This window comes from Octopus bimaculoides, chromosome 14, assembly GCF_046866305.1.
Source record: "Octopus bimaculoides isolate indiv1 chromosome 14, ASM4686630v1, whole genome shotgun sequence".
Lineage (NCBI taxonomy): Eukaryota > Metazoa > Mollusca > Cephalopoda > Octopoda > Octopodidae > Octopus > Octopus bimaculoides.
The window spans coordinates 16,635,637-16,653,136 of record NC_142941.1 but is presented as its reverse complement, the minus strand read 5'-3'; the positions used below and the strand labels follow the sequence as shown (position 1 = coordinate 16,653,136).

The following is a 17,500-nucleotide window of genomic DNA, read 5'->3' as shown; positions in this document are numbered from 1 at the left end:
TTTCCAATGGTGTTGTTTGTCTATTATTTTAACTTCATCCCACAGGCGGAGGTGGTCTCCATTTTTCCGTACATGATCAGCTATACTCGATTTATCAATATCTCCCCATGTCACAGCTTTGTGATGTTCCTCTACGCTTCTTTTGAGGGGGTGGCATATTTCGCCTCTGTATAACCTACCACAGCTGCATGGGATGGAGTAGATGCAGTTCTCAGTCATATTCTCTTCTATTGGTGGTTTTACTCGAAGAAGATATTTGCCAAGTGTTGTATTACTTTTGAATACTGTCCTGATGTCATATGGGCCGCATATCTGTGAGTGACAGCAGTTATACATTTCCCAGAGGCCTTCGCTAAGCAGAATAATATCTTTTCCTATCACCAACATCCGACAATCTTTCTCGCCAAACTCTGAAAACCTCTCTTGCCAGCCTCCAACAATCTCTTCCTCCTCCAACTGACAGTTTTTTGTACTTTTTCGTGACAGAAAATACACCTTTTGTGGCAGTTATAACGAAATTGCTTTCTTATATCAGAGTAATAAGGCATTTCAATAGAACATCTTTACCCCTGGGAATTACCAGGTAGTATATATTTATATATATATATATATATATATATATATATATATATATAAAATATATAGTTTTAGGGAAAATAACCAAGTTTCAAGAACTCATCGATGAAAATCCACTATCACATATAGAAAAATTAATAATTAAAAGCACAATAAATGAGTATAATATAAAACAAAGTAAATATCATAAGATAAAGTTTTTACCTGTAATTTTGGATTTTGTCCCTAATATTATTATATATATATATATATATATATATATATATATATGATGCTTAATATATGGATTTAACTAATCCAGTAGAACTCACAAAAAAACTTCTTTAGTGGACCAGGCTACAAAACATGTATATATTATTTATTATACACTAAAATAAACTATTTTACCATGATGTTGACTGTGAAATAATCTTAATCGTATGGATATCAACTGGTGAGATAAATATGTTCATCTCATACCTCCTGACTTTCTTTATATTTTACACACGCACACACACACACACACACACACACACACACACACACACACACACATTAAATTGAATCCACTTTCCTTTCCTCCTCCAGGGAACTAAGGCAAAGACTTAAGCAAGTTCAAAATGGTTTGGATAAAATTCAAGAAACAAATGATTTGGTCGACAGAATGAAGAAAGAACTGGTGGCGCTTGAACCAGAGTTAAAAGAGAAATCTGCAAACACTATAGAACTACTTGAAAACTTGGTTGTTGATCAAGATGCAGCAGATAAAGTAGGTATTCAATGATTTAGGAGTTGAAATTCTTTGTGATCAAATTGAGACTTTGAAGAACTGTTGATCTCTGCTGTTGAACAGTAAATAAGGAGCAGTTGTCATCAGAGCATGGGGAGGCAGTTTGTATTGACTTAGGGTTGTCTGGGAATGGGGTTTACTTGTGACTTGTAGTGGTTGTTCAGTTTTTAGTCAACATTGACCAGACGTAGCTATGATTGAAAATGTTCCAGCCGTGGCCATCCCGACTTTTTAGGAGTAGCTATGACTACAGTAGCTTAATATGTCTTTCCATTTCATTTATTTATGACTAAAGTTGGTGGAGGTAGGACAGCAGCTATAAATTTTAAAGCCTCCAACTTTGGTGGGTAATAAGGAGATAGATATCCTTGAACCAGCCACACTAGCCTAAGTGCTTGTAGCAGATTATTTAAAAGTTGAGTGATTATTTTAAACTGGACTGTGGGTTAAGATTACCAGCCAAAAAAAGAAATAGTCCCTCCAGCCATCTTCTACACAATATTTGTCTACCAAATTATACTCAAGAGACTTTGGTTGGCTCAAAGCTCTGATATACTTAATTCAACCTCAGTACTGCATGGTGCAGATAAACACAAAACCATGAAGATGCAAACGAACTTCTTATTTACCTCATATTTACATCTAAAGATTATAGAGTGTCATTTAAAGGATATTTGCTTGCTATTTCTTGTTGATCACATGATCTTTCAGAATTTCTCACATCCCATTGGGATTTACTATGGAATGTACATTCCTTTCCAAATTGTAAAGATATGACTATGTTTCATCTCTTGTCACTAGATTGAAAAAAAATTATGACTTCATTGGCTTTAAACTATTCTGACAGATCAGAGCAGACAACACCTTTCTCTCTTTTAAATCAGGTATCAGCTGTCAAGGTACTCATTTTACACACATTTCCTAATACCCAAAGTCTTTCTCCATCTGTTTTGTATTATGATTACAGTCCATTTGTGTAGGAAACTCATGGGTTGTGACTTATCAGTCAGTGCAAATTCTTTCATCCATTTATTGGTGATTTGTGTCAGCAGTTGCAGTTGATGGTCTCCCATTGTATCTTCAATGCTTGTTTCCCATTCTTTAAACTTCTTCATCCATCTATGTACATTGCTCTTGGCAATAACATCATCTCCGTAACCAACCTGCAATCTTTTGTGGATGTCAGACATCTTGAACCCTTCCCTTGTCAAGAACTCAGTTATGGCATATTGCTTTGGCTTACAACTCATTATTTGTTTGCAGCAAAGAAGAACAAGAAGAGTTACTCTACCAACATATGCAATTTGAATTTCCTGTTAATTAAAACATCATGCTTGCTTTTGTGTTATTTTCAGAATAGCACTTGAAAATCACTCCTGTGTAATATTATCAATGGATGCATATACTTCTTGTATGCTATTAATTTTCTTTATTTCTATCTTGCATTATTAGACTATTTGTAGAATACATTGTCATTTTATATATGGCAGTTATTTCATGAAACTATGCTCATCTAAAATTGTCCAGCTAATTGTTTCACTGCCCACAGTATGCTACTCAGTACTGTACTTGGTACTAAATCAAACAATACTGTACTTGATATTTCTTTTTTTTTTTTTACCAAGTTAATGACTAGAATTTTATTTTAATCTGTTTAGGAAGCAGCTAGAATTTTCTTCTTTTTTTTTGCATAGAATTTGAAATAGATTCAATTGAAAGTACAATTAATTTTAAAAGTTGACTTTATTCAGTGCAATTTAAATTTTAATTTACTTAAAACTTGATTTCTTTATAGTAAATTTTATGTGAGAGATACTACAGGAAGGTGCTTTCTCTGTCTTGTTATCAAAGACACCAATTAGGTTTTAATTGTTTATAACAGGAAACCAATTTTAAGACAACCATTAATTGAAAGAATTATTTCTATGGAAATTGTGTTTCAATTAAAATTATCTTCATTAAACCAAAAGAAATTTTAGTTAATGACTTCTGTCAGATATTATGCTGCTGCTTTCCTAGAATAAGTATAAAATATGCCATTGCTTTGCAAATAAGCTTTTTTATGCTACAGTGTCTTTAAAATTAATAATGAAGATGCAGTGATAATAATTGTCAACCTTTAGTGTAATGTACTTAGGCATGGCTTGGAGATGCTTGTATGACTCTCTGTTTAAAGAAGGTTTCTTGATAATTTCATGATTTTAGGTTCAATTCCAACATGCCATTTTCTTCTATCAGAGTCTCTGGTTGACCCAAACCTTGTGGTTGAAGTTAGTCTAAAACTGTGTAGAAATTCATCAGATGGACTATATTTGTTCTTTAGTTGTAGTCTTTATCTGTAACCTCCAATTATATATGCCCTGTAGAAAAGTCATTGGCATAGCTCTTTTTCTTCTTGCTAGGCCCCTTAATAACTTAGAATGATGGCTCATGGATAAGGTGAGATTTTGCTATGAGTTTTGGAAATATTTTCCATCTTCTTCATATTTATTTCGTTTTACACTTTCCTTTCAAAAGTGCAGATTTTTGAAGCTTATAAAGTTGAAGGTTAGCAAATGTTGTGCTGGAAGTAAATTTTGTTGTATTATAAAAATAAAAGTAAAGTGAAGTTCCTCCTCAAGTCATAAATACTCATTGGGGGAAGTTTTCCAGTTTCCATGGTGTATATATTCCCCATCTAGACAGGATGCCAGCCTGTTGCAGGATTATTCATTTTTGCCAGCTGAGTGGTTGGAGCAACGTGAAATGAAGTGTTTTGCTCAAGAACACAATGTGTTGCCCAGTCCAGGAATCAAAACCACAATGTTACAATCATGAGTCCAACACCCTAGCCACTAAGCCATGCACCCCCATGTTGTATTATTACTTCTTATAAATTAATGTGAAGAAAGCACCCTTACAGGGGCAGTGACAAGTGGTCAATACCATTGGCAATATACCATGCTCAAGAAGACCTCTCATATCAAGTGAAATCATGGTTGTAGCTAATGCTAATGTAACTGGCACCCTTGCCAGGGGCACATAAAAAGCACCCGCTGCACTCTTAGAGTGGTTGACATTAGAAAGGGCATCAAGTTGTAGAAACCATGCCAAATCAGATTGGAACCTGGTGCAGCTCCCCAGCTTGCCTGTTTTCGATCAAACCATCCAACTCATGCCAGCATGGAAAACAGACATTAAATGATGATGATTTGAATGTTATTAAGCATGATAAGCATCAATTTGAGAAAGAAAAGAGCATCAAGCCCTTTGATATTAGAAGGTCTTTTTTAAAGATTCTGTCTCAAATTGGTGTTTGTGATGTCTATTATAATTGATTACCTGTTTTCTGAAATACTTTTTGTACAGGTAAAAAAAGATGTAATGGTGAATGAAGCGATTGCGAAACAGAAAGCTGATGAAACAGAAGCAGTTGCTATGGATGCCCAGCAAGATTTAGATGAAGCATTGCCAGCACTTGAAGGGGCCATACAAGTTAGTATTATCAAGTGTTTTGTTAAAAATTCAGATTTTTTTTTTACTATTTTATTAAAGCTGAAAAAATCCTCACAAACAGGTGTGGCTGTGTAGTAAGAAGCTTGCTGGCGGTGAGCTGACAGAAACGTTAGCACGCAGGGCAAAATGCTTAGCGGTATTTCGTCTGTCTTTACGTTCTGAGTTCAAATTCCGCTGAGGTCCACTTTGCCTTTCATCCTTTCGGGGTTGATAAAATAAGTACCAGTTACACACTGGGGTCGATGTAATTGACTTAATCCCTTTGTCTGTCCTTGTTTGTCTCCTCTATGTTTAGCCCCCTGTGGGTCATAAAGAAATAAGAAGCTTGCTTCCCAACTACATGGTTCCTGGTCCAGTCCCATGGCATGCCACCTTGAACAAGTGTCTTCTACTATAGCCCCAGGGTGACCAAAATCTTGTGAGTGGATTTGGTAGATGAAAATGTATGTATGTATGTGTGTGTGTGTGTGTGTGTGTGTGCCTTAGTGTTTGGTTTTGTTCCTCTACCACTGCTTGACAACCATTGTTGGTGTCTTTGCGTGCCTGTAACCTAGTGGTTTGGCAATAGAGACCAATAAAATAAGTCCCAGATTTAAAACATAGGCGCAGGAGTGGCTGTGTGGTAAGTAGCTTGCTTACCAACCACATGGTTCCGGGTTCAGTCCCACTGCATGGCACCTTGGGTAAGTGTCTTTTACTATAGCCTCGGGCCGACCAAAGCCTTGTGAGTAGATTTGGTAGACAGAAACTGAAAGAAACCCGTAGTATATATGTATATGTATATATGTGTGTTTGTGTGTCTGTGTTTGTCCCTCCCACCATCGCTTGGCAACCGATGCTGGTGTGTTTACGTCCCCGTAACTGAGCAGTTTGGCAAAAGAGACCGATAGAATAAGTACTAGGCTTACAAAGAATAAGTCCTGGGGTCGATTTACTCAACTAAAGGCGGTGCTCCAGCATGGCCGCAGTCAAATGATTGAAACAAGTAAAAGAGTAAAAGAGAGTAAAAGAGTACTGGTAGTCAATTCATTCGACTAAAAATTCCTCAAGGTGGTGCTTTAGCATGGCCACAGTCTAATGACTGTAACAAAATGTAAAAGACAGTTGTAATCATACTCTTTAGTATGGTCACAGCTGTCTGATGAATGGTAATGTGAAACTCTGATTAGCAGTCATTGAAGATTTCTTTTGGCATTAATAAAGAGCATATTATTCTACCTTTAGTATTCAAGTACCATTTTTGTGATTTCTTTTACTATGTTGTCAATTTTGATATGTAACCCATTTGGGCATGAGGGTTTTGCCTAAGGAATTTTTATTGTGTACAATGTGACTAACACTTTTCATACCAGCCTGTTTGAGATGCCCCCTGGTTCTATGATGTACATTTTCCATGATCTAAATTAAAACCTGTAAAAATATCATGTTAATTTATTATATTACAAACACAGCTTAATTGTGACAGAATTATTTTACTAAATTCTTCATTATTTTCAAAGTTAATTGAATTCAAGGCAGTGCATTTCAGTAGAAATATGGCAACAAAACGGTTAAGTAATTTGTTTAAGGTCTATTGAACATACAACGTTATAAAACTAACCAGTTTGATGCCCAGGCTTCCACACAGTAGGACTGAACCTGAAACCATGTGGTTGGGAAGCAAACTTCTTACCACACAGCCACACCTTAAGATATCTGTTTAGCCTAAGTTGCCCTGACAATTTCTTATTACTCTCGCCATTGTAAATGCAGTGAGTCAATGACTACTTCAGCAGAAATTTTTAACTTGAACTACTTTTGATAAAATGCAATATAAACTAAAATATAACAAAATAAATGAATTGTTCATGTATAAATGCTAAATTAGTCGATTCCTTAATTAAATAAGCATTATTCTGTCAAATGTAATGCTTATTTACTAACATTGCTTTGAATTAACCGTGCATTTCCTTGCAGTTGCAATACTTTGATGACATGAATGTTTATTTTTAGAATGACATTATAGAATAGGTATAAGAGGCCAGATCTGGTCAGTTTGATGATAAAAACAATTAGAATATTTGGCCTGGATATGGCTGGTTTAAATGCTAAAGGGTTAATTACAGTAATTTCAGTACTCAACTGTTACTTAATTGCTAAGTTACGGCGACATAAACACACCAGCATCGGTTGTCAAGCGATGTTGGGGAGACAAACACAGACACATAAACACACACACACACACTCACACACACACACACAAACATATATATATATATATATATATATGACGGGCTTCTTTCAGTTTCTGTCTACCAAATCCACTCACAAGGCTTTGGTCGGCCCGAGGCTATAGTAGAAGACACTAGCCCAAGGTGCCATGCAGTGGGAATGAACTTGGAACCATGTGGTTGGTAAGCAAGCTACTTACCACACAGCCACTCCTGCGCCTATATTGTTTAAGTTACATTTCAAAGTCATGCTATTTCTCAATTTAATAAACTAATATATCTGGTTTACATTATATATTAGATATCTATTTAGATCTGAGTTGATAATGGTTTCAGATTTTGGTATGAGGCCACAAGTTTCAGGGGTAGAGGGTCAGTGCTCAACTGGTAATTTTATTGACACCCGTAAGGATGAAAGGCAGAGTGACTGCAGTGAAATTTGAACTCAGGACACAAAGAGCTGGAAGAAATACATTCTGTTCAATGTGCTAGTGATTCTGTCTGCTTGCCACTTTAATTTAAGTTGATAATTCTTTCTAGTTTTGACACAAGGCCAGCAATTTAGAGGAGGCGGAGGCAGACATTGATGATATCCACTTCAATGCTTAATCCTTAAACATTCAGATTACTCTGTCAAATGTAATGCTTGTTAATTCATGTTGTTTTGAATTAATCATGCATTATCTTGTAGCTTTGAGATTTCAGTGATGTGATTCCATAGTTTTAGAATGACATTGTGTGGGATAGGAATGATGGGCTGAATCTGGCCAGTTTGAACATAAAACAGGGAGAATATTTTGGCCTGATATAGCCAGCTTAAATGCTATAAGGTCAACTGGTACTTATCTTATTGACCCTGAAAGGATGAAAAGCAAAGTCAAGTTCGGTGGGATTTGAACTCTGAATATAAAGAACTGGAAGAAATGCAGCCAAGCATTTTGTCTGATTCTCTGAAAGATTCTGCCAGGTCACTAGCTTAATTAAAATTAAGAATAAAATGTACAAAGCAATAAAACACAACAGCCTTAACTAGATTTAAAGTGGATTAAAAAAAAACAAACAAAGTAACAGAATTTTCTTACATAAAGTTCAGTAGAACAGGATAAATTGGGTTTCACGAGGCCAACAGTACTACTGCCATTACGTTCTGAGTTCAAATTCCACCATGGTCAACTTTGCCTTTCATCCTTTTGGGGTTGATAAATTAAGTACCAGCGAAACACTGGGGTTCATGTAACCAACTAGTCTCCTTAACCCAAATTTCAGGCCTTGTGCCTTTAGTAGAAAGAATTATTATCATTATTATTATTTTACGTTTGACTTTTGTTTTGCATTTGTACAAGTTGGATCCAAGTCTCACCCAGAGACCTCAAGAGACAACAAGTTAGAAGTTCATGTAGGTGTTATGCCTAGGGTACCATATATTTGGATTTGTACAGTTTTGTTCTAGTGAATGTTTAAGAAACCATGAGAAAATTATGTGTTTGTTTTAAAATTTGAGATCACATAGACAGTATTTTACGTAGGATATGGGAAGTTCCCATGAGCACTATCTTTTGAACTTCAGCCATTTTGGGGTTTCCTGGTATCTGAGCTAGGTAGTAATCAGCCCGTTTCGCTGTCATTCCCAGGGCACCTATGACAATAGGTATTGTTTTCGTCTTCAGATTCCACATTTTGCTAATTTCTATTTCAAGATCTTTATATTTGCTCAGTTTTTGGTAGGTCTTGACAGATACATTTATATCGATTGGGACAGTCATATCAATTATTATTATTATTATTATTATTATTATTATTATTATTATTATCATCATTATTATTATTATTATTGTTATTATTATCAAGGTGGCGAGCTGGCAGAATTGTTAGCATGCTGGATGAAAAGCTTAGCAGTATTTTACCTGTTGCTACATTCTGAGTTCAAATTCCACTGAGGTCGACTTTGCCTTTCATCCTTTCGGGGTCGATAAATTAAGTACCAGTTGCGCACTGGTATCGATGTAATCGACTGCCCCCTCCCCTCAAATTTCAGACCTTGTGTCTATAGTAGAAAGGATTATTATTATTATTATTATTATTATTATTATTATTATTATTATTATTATCATTATTATTATGACTTTGTTAAAACATACTAGATGACCAGTTTTCTCAACAGCATTTATGTTTTCCATTGATATACATTACTGAAAAATATACACAAACATACAGGCATGAAATGTGCCGTTGCATTCTTTTCTTCTACCAAATTCCAACTGCAAGACATTAGTCAATCTGAGCCTATGGTTGAGGAGACTATGACATGCAATTGAGGTTGAAATCACATGGACATGGCTGCAAAGTGGATTTCTTAACCAAATAGCGACACCTCTATTAATACCAACTGTGCTCTAAATTCCTGAGCGGCACGTCTTTGTCAAGTGGTTTCAAGTGAGATTATTCATTGGATTGGAAACTATCACATCAGTGTAGATTCACTGTAATCATTTATTAACATTTTGCAATGACATTTTATTAAGAGTCAAAGTATTTCATTGTATAGTTATGCTCTGACCACTTCTATGCTGCTTCACTTCATTCAATAAAGTCTGATGTTGTTATTTGACCCCATATCAACCCTGATGAAATAAAAATACAGGGTGTCCACAAAGTCTTTAGACAATTTCAAAGAGTCATAAAAAATTTAGAAGAGGTGGCAACTAAATTTTGTTGCATATTAATATGTTATCATTAAAGTTTTTAAATGCTATGTGTTTATGTTTCAGACTGCAGTTAATATAATTTTAATAAATTTTTTCTATTTGTTTAATGATTTTGTGGACACCCTGTCTGATGAAAGGATTTCCATCCCATCATTTTTTCCTGATATGACGCATTTAAGACTAAGTTGTGCAATGTGATTTACCTTTTTTTTTCAATTTTAGATGGCATAATTTTCAGGAGATTTCTAGCAGGTCTAATGAGCACTAGTTGTTCCATCATTAGTATACATAGTTTTCTCTTTCTCTTTCATTTTTCTACAAAAAGGAAAAGGAATGTATCATTTAATGTACAGTGTATTTAAAAACAAGAGCACTCAGAGAGTGCAAACCTCTGCCGAGGCAACACCAACGTCCTCTCAACGATTAGCCTGAGATGATTTTAAAAAATTCTCACAAAAGAGAATACTAAAAATGAACCTGACCACTCTCAAAAATTAAGTAAAAAATCCGGAAAAATAATCCAGAAACCTTGTTCAGTACCGGATCGATCCCAAAATTTATTTAATTTGTGCCATTCATGAGGCCAAATATCTCTGAAAGTTTCATCTGAATCCATCTAGCAGTTCTTGAGATATCACGGACAAACAAGCAAACAAACAAACATGACTGAAAACAATACCTCCACCTTCGCTAAGGTGAAGGTAATAAGAGCTATTAATAGTTTCTTGCCATAGAGACACTCAGATTAGTCAGGTTTATTGATCCTAGTTTAAGAGAACATTTAACTATATGTATGTGTGTATATATATAAGTTAGAAAAAAGCATATATATCATTCTGGAGTCTGGGCAAACTGTCCAACCCATGTCAACATGGACAATGGACATTAAATGATGATGATGATGATGATGATATATATGTGTGTAATGTATAAAGCACTAGTTTTCTTTTCCAAAGTTTCTTTATTATCTGTGACTTAAATTCATTTCTAACAGGCTTTAGATGCTCTTGACAAAAGTGACATTGCTGAAATACGTGTCTTCTCTAATCCTCCTGAACTTGTCAGAACAGTAATGGAAGCAGTATGCATACTTCTGCATCAAAAGTAGGTTTGAATTATTTTTCTTTATTTAAAATTATCTCAGACAGAGAGTTAGGGGAAGTGAGGAATGGTACTGATACCTGAAAACTATAAAAACATGTTTACATATGAAGTAAAAACAGCTCTAGTATAATAAATAGTATTAAGTACATATCCTAATGTATATGCTTTGTATATTTTCCGGTAGCTGCAATGGCGTAGTGGAGTATATAACTCTCATGTTGCCAGTGTTAAAACACCTTAGTCATGGACAGGCAAGATAACTCACCCTTAATCCCATTTAGGAGTGATGGACAGCAATGTTTTGCCATTTTTGTGGCTTGTCAGCATCACACATCTGTATATATTAGTATATGTACTTAATAATATTTATTATGTAAAATACACCATTTGAGCATGGCCGTTGCCAGTACTGCCTGACTGGCCTTCGTGCCGGTGGCACGTAAAAGCACCCACTACACTCTCGGAGTGGTTGGCGTTAGGAAGGGTATCTAGCTGTAGAAACTCTGCCAAATCAGATTAAAGCCTGGTGTAGCCATCTGGTTCATCAGTCCTCAATCAAATCGTCCAACCCATGCTAGCATGGAAAGCAGACGTTAAACAATGATGATGATGATGATAATGACACTAGAGCTGCTTTTACTTCATATATAAATTTTCTCTTAGGTATGCAATTTCCGGGGTTACCAGCTTATGATTAAACAAGCCATAAGCATATAAGTCAACAGACCGGTTAGATGACTTGCCTTCAACCCAGGTGAGTGCATGATGTTGACGAGTCACAAAAATGGTGAAACATCGATGTCCATCACTCCCAAATGGGGTTGAGGGTGAGTTATCTCACCTGTCAATGACTCTAAGCTGTTTTAACACTGGCGATATGAGAGTTTATATACTCTGCTATACCATTGTAACTACTGGAAAATACACAAAGCATATACATTAATATATGTATTTAATAATAAAAATATGTTTATTTAAGCCAGCAAGCAAAATATGGCAATAAGATGACTGATAAGGCAGCGAGTTGGCAGAAACGTTAGCACGCTGGGCGAAATGCTTAACAGTATTTCGTCTGCTGCTACGTTCTGAGTTCAAATTCCGCCGAGGTCGACTTTGCCTTTCATCCTTTCAGGGTCGATTAAATAAGTATCAGTTATGCACTGGGGTCGATATAATCGACTTAATCCGTTTGTCTGTCTTTGTTTGTCCCCTTTGTGTGTAGCCCCTTGTGGGCAATAAAAAAAAAAAAAGATGACTGATAACAGGTTAAAAGAAATATAAATGTGATGGTAATAAGAAAAACTTGTGGTAAGTAAATGTGGTGAATGTGGTGACAATAAAGGAGACTGTAAAATAAAGTAAAATGAAATGGTAATAACAGAACTGATAAAAATATTAAAATTCAGGAAGGTATTGATATGCTCCAGCATGACTGCAGTCAAATGACTGAAACAAGTAAAAGAATAAAAGAATTAGGCAGAGACTGGATTTCAAAAAAAGGGTAGAAATCTGAGTATCTTTAACACTACAAAAGCTTATATTTGTTAATTATAATTGAAGCCTGTTTCATGCTTATGTGAGAGGACTGCAAGCAATTACTTTTGATAAAGTTTATTAGATGAGATTTTTAGTTTAACATAACAGAATGAAGTCCTAGCTACTGTAATGATTTAAAAATCATTTATAAAATTGCTATTTTTCTTTGTTAGGTTCAATTTTACCATTTTGTTATTTTGTTGTCATTTTAAAGCATATTATTTCTATACTCTATTTCAGGACTGACTGGCAGGCTGCTAAAAGTGTGTTAGCTGACCAAAACTTTTTGAAAACACTCCGTAGTTACGACAAGGATCATATACCTGATCAGTTATTGAGAAAACTCAAAGTCTATATTGATAACCCAAAATTCTATCCTGAGATTGTTGAGAATGTCTCCAAGGTAAATATTCATTTTTATATTTTGGGTTGTTCAGTTATATCAGTGGTTCTCAACTGGGGCCCATTTGTCCCTTGAGGGTCCATATATCCTTTGGGGGTCCATATGTCCCTTGGGGGTCCATATATTCCTTGGGGGGTCCATATGTCCCTTGGGGATCTGTATAAAATTTTGTTGTTAAAATTTGTGTTATAAATTGCTTATACTTCTACAGTACACAAAATATTTTGATTCCTAATAATATTTAATTATAAAAAATCAGTAAGAATGTATATATATATATATATATATATATGTGTGTGTGTGTGTGTGTGTGTGTGTGTAGTGAATGACTTTGGGGGTCCAGCAGAGGAAAATACGAATTAAAGAGGTCCATAAGCAAAAACTGATTGAGAACCACTGAGTTAGATGAAGACATGGTATTAGTGCAAAGAAGGATGAATGAGTCACTTCTCATTGTTTAGCTTGATCAGAGTTAACTCAAAACATAGTAACAACAATAATGCCATCATCAATTCCAGCATTTTTCACTGAGCATATAGCATCTATACACAGTAATACGTCCATATTAGTCTGACTACTGTTCTTGTATGTATTAATTAATATTGTTGATTGATTTATTCAATGTATATATTACTAATTAACTACATATGACCAAAATAAAAATACTGCTAGAAGGGGAAAATGCTGATATAAATTAATTAAAATTTTCTTAAAATTTTGCTTTAAAAAAGAAAAGCTACCCAACCAAAGTGTTCTATGACAATCATTATGATTTTTTAGAGAATACAATTCTCTTGGTCAACATTATGATGAATAAAAATAGAAAATGTTAATATTAACACAGTTAATTAATTTCTAGGCTATGGAGCTGTTTACAAATAATAATCATTTGTTTTCTTTAAAGTGTAACTAAGAAGCATTGACTCTCATTCAAATGTAAAAGACTTCATTCAGTTTTCCCCAAGCTGCCTCTGCTATACAATACAGAAAAATGAAATAGCCATTGGCAACGAATTGTTCCTTTATGCATTACACTGCCATTATTATTATTATTATTATTATTATTATAGTAGTCTTGTATATAAGTTGCTTTTTTTTTTCTTTTTGTACATGTTCTTTCAAACAAAACCAATTATGAATTAAATTTAACAGTTTTAATACATAGTTTTGTTTTGTTCTAAATTTATTGCATTTTCTGAATCTATAGGATGTTGAAAGAAAATGAAAGGAGATAGTTTTGAAAAATTGGAAATATAGCTATTAAAGCAAATAAAAAACAAAACAAAACAAAAACAAAAATAAAAACAAACAAACAAAAATATTAATTTCCAAGTGTTTATGACAGCTTCTATCTGATTGAAATAAACATTTGCATTTATTTTTAAGTTACTAGTACTTCCGATGGAAATATATGATACATAGCAAGGAAGAGGTTTTGTTTCATGCACATGATCTATTTAATGCTTATGATTTATGCTTGCTTGGGCTGGATGCACTTGCTTCATGAAATTTTGCAGAATACAATGCACACTGACTTTTGCCTCATGTGGCCTCATGTGGCTACTTAGTAGCCTAATCTCCCTGAAATTGCATATTATTATTTTAAAAATGAAAAGCACCTTGGATAATACTGTCTGAGATATACAACAAAGATGAGATGGTCATAGTGGAATGGCTTTGATCATAGGTGCAGGCATAGCTGTATTGCTAAGAAGTTTGCTTTCTTACCACACGATTTCTGGTTTAGCCCCACTGCATGGCCCCTTTGTCATGTGTCTGTTTCTCTAGTCCTGGGCTGACCAAAACCTTGTGAGTGAATCTGGTAGATGGAAACTGAAGGATTATTTATATATACACACTTGCACACTTGTGAAGGCACATGGCTCAGTGGTTAAAGCATTGAGCTCAGAATCTTGAAGTTTGATTCCCAGACTAGGGCGTGTGTTGTGTTTTTGAGCAAGACACTTTATTTCACATTACTCCAGTTCACTCAGAAATGAGTTGCAGTGTCACTTGTGCTGAGCCGTATTGATCTTTGCATTTCCTTTGGATAACATCAGTGGTATGGAGAGGGGAGGCTGGTATGCATGGGTGACTGCTGGTCTTTCATAAACAACCTTGCATAGAAACAGATGAGAGTAGATAACTGGAAGTGTGTAGAAAATCTGCTTCACCAAATTCCATCTGATGCATAAAGTATAGAAAAGGGGACATTACAAACAATAGTAGTGATCATATAGATATATAGTACTAGTAATAATATATATATATATACTTTTGGTTAGTTAAAATATGTTTGTGACATATTTTAACTTCTAAAGGTAAATTCACTGCAATTACCATAGAGAAAAGATTCTCTCTTATGGTAAAAAGTGTAAAAGCATCCAGTCCACACTGCAAAGTAAGCATATTTTATAACTTCAGTTACAGATTTCAGTTATTGGCTTGTCAATGATAAATAAATATTATCTAGTAGATATTCTAAGGCAGTGAGCTGGTGAATCATTACAGCTCTGGGTAAAATGCTTAATGGTATTTTATCCATCTTTATGTTCTGAGTTCAAATTCCACCAAGGTTGACTTTTCCTTTCATCCTTTTGAGGTTGATAAAATAAGTACCAGTTAAGCACTGTGGTGATTATAATCAACTTACCCCACTCCCTCAAAATGCTAGCCCTGTGCCAAAATTTGAAACCAATCTCATTTAGTAAATATCTTATAAAATACAGTAAGGTCCCTATAAGTGAAGAAAAAATATTAATTCAACTTCAACCAACTATTAATTCTTGAAATTACTATTACTTTACACATGTATTTATATATATTATCTGAACTGTTTAAAATAAATAAATAGACATAATATAATGTCTAATGCTGATGAATACTACCTCTGGATTCCCTCCATTTTCTTCTTGCCACATATATATGTATATATATATATATATATATATATGCAAAATTTGGGAATGGAGTAGATAAAATCCTGGTTATATATGTTTCATAGCTAGCAGAGCCTCAGATGTAGTAACTGTCCAAACGAAAGGGGGGGGTGATCCGTTAGCTACTTGTCAGGGTAAAGATACCTTAATTGTGTGTGTGTGCATGGATGTATGTATGTATGTATAAGTGTGTGTGTGTGTGTGCGTGTATGTATGTATGTATGTATAAGTGTGTGTGTGTGTGTGTGTGTATAAGTATGTATGTGTTTTCTTTTGTCTTGCTTCTGTCAATCCATGGTTGTTTTTAGCAAAAAATTTGAGAAATATTCTTATTTTCTATATGAAATATGAAAATTGCAAGCTACATTAAATGTATACATGGGTGTTAATGAACTGTTTTCTACTCATTCACTCAGCCATTTATATATGTATGTGTGCATAATCTACATGTGTTTTTTTTTGTTCAAATTTCAGCTCACTTAACAAATAGTCTCCCTGTCACTTATACACATGCATTGTCTGCTTCTGATTGTTGATCCAATCTTAACATGTTATGTGAATTTAATTTTCTTCAGAAAAATCATTCATTATTTAGTTCATTCAGTTAAAGTACTATTCGTACATTCTTTTATTCTTTTTACTCTTTTACTTATTTCAGTCATTTGACTGTGGCCATGCTGGAGCACTGCCTTGAAGAGTTTTTACTTGAACAAATCGACCCCAGGCCTTATTGTTTAAGCCAAGTACTTATTCTGTCAGTCTAATTTACCAAACCACTAAGTTATGGGAATCTAAATACACCAATTGTCAATCACAAACACAAAGCCAAACAGATATATACATGTATATACATACATATAGAAAATGTTAATATTAGCACAATTAATTTCTAGGCTATGTAGCTGTCTACAAATAATATTCATTTGTTTTCTTTAGAGTGTAACTAAGAAGCATTGATTCTCATTCAAATGTAAAAGATTTCATTCAGTTTTCCCCAAGCTGCCTCTGCTATACAATACAGAAAAATGAATGTATGATGGGCTTCTTCCAGGTTTTGTCTACCAAATTCACTCACAAGGCTCTGGTTGGCCCAAGGCTACAGTAGAAGACACTTGCCCAAGGTGTCGCGAATTGGAACTGAACCCGGAACCATATGGTTGGGAAGCAGGCTTCTTACCACACAGCCACCCCTTTGTACTTTCTTTTATTGGCTGTGACAATATTCTATCACAGGCATCAACTGTAACTGAAAAGGTCTCTGATAAAAGGCTTTCTAGCCAAGAATACCACATTTATTTTTCAGACATAGTGTATCTTAAACTACATTATTCAATGTTTCCCCAACTCTTTTTAAGGTGGTAGAATATGATTGGAGCAAAGTTTACCTGTTATGTTTAGTAGGTTGTTTATTCTACCTAAAATTTACTTTATGTTGTTAAAATCAATGATGTTAGGATTTCTTCTGTAAGATTTCAGTAGATAAATGTAGAATGCTTCCAGATTTGAAATGAGTAAAGAATATGTTGTGTATCTGGTATTAGTTATTGTTGATGTTAATCTTAATATTGGTTTGAATAAAGAAGGCAGGTTGATGGGGATCATGGCCTTTAGGATTTAATATAGCTCTAAGCAAAAACTTCCACTATTTAGTATCAGTCGAGGAAATCTTTCCGTATTATTCCAAAATATAATTTAGGAACAGTTGCATTGTCTTTTTGATTTTCTTTTATTTATTTATATATTTCTTTTTTTTTTTTTTTAGA

At 34.5% G+C, this 17,500-nt stretch overlaps 1 protein-coding gene across 1 annotated transcript in view; it reads left to right on the top strand.

Annotated features, from left to right (window-relative positions):
- The window catches only part of LOC106867680 (dynein axonemal heavy chain 6-like), a 367,549-nt gene that overhangs the window by 222,644 nt on the left and 127,405 nt on the right, over nt 1–17,500 (top strand). The window contains exons 53-56 of the mRNA XM_089362433.1: nt 1,144–1,324; nt 4,694–4,819; nt 10,750–10,859; nt 12,636–12,798. Of these exons, the coding sequence (XP_089218559.1) occupies nt 1,144–1,324; nt 4,694–4,819; nt 10,750–10,859; nt 12,636–12,798 (580 nt within the window). The remainder of the gene's footprint in view (nt 1–1,143; nt 1,325–4,693; nt 4,820–10,749; nt 10,860–12,635; nt 12,799–17,500) is intronic.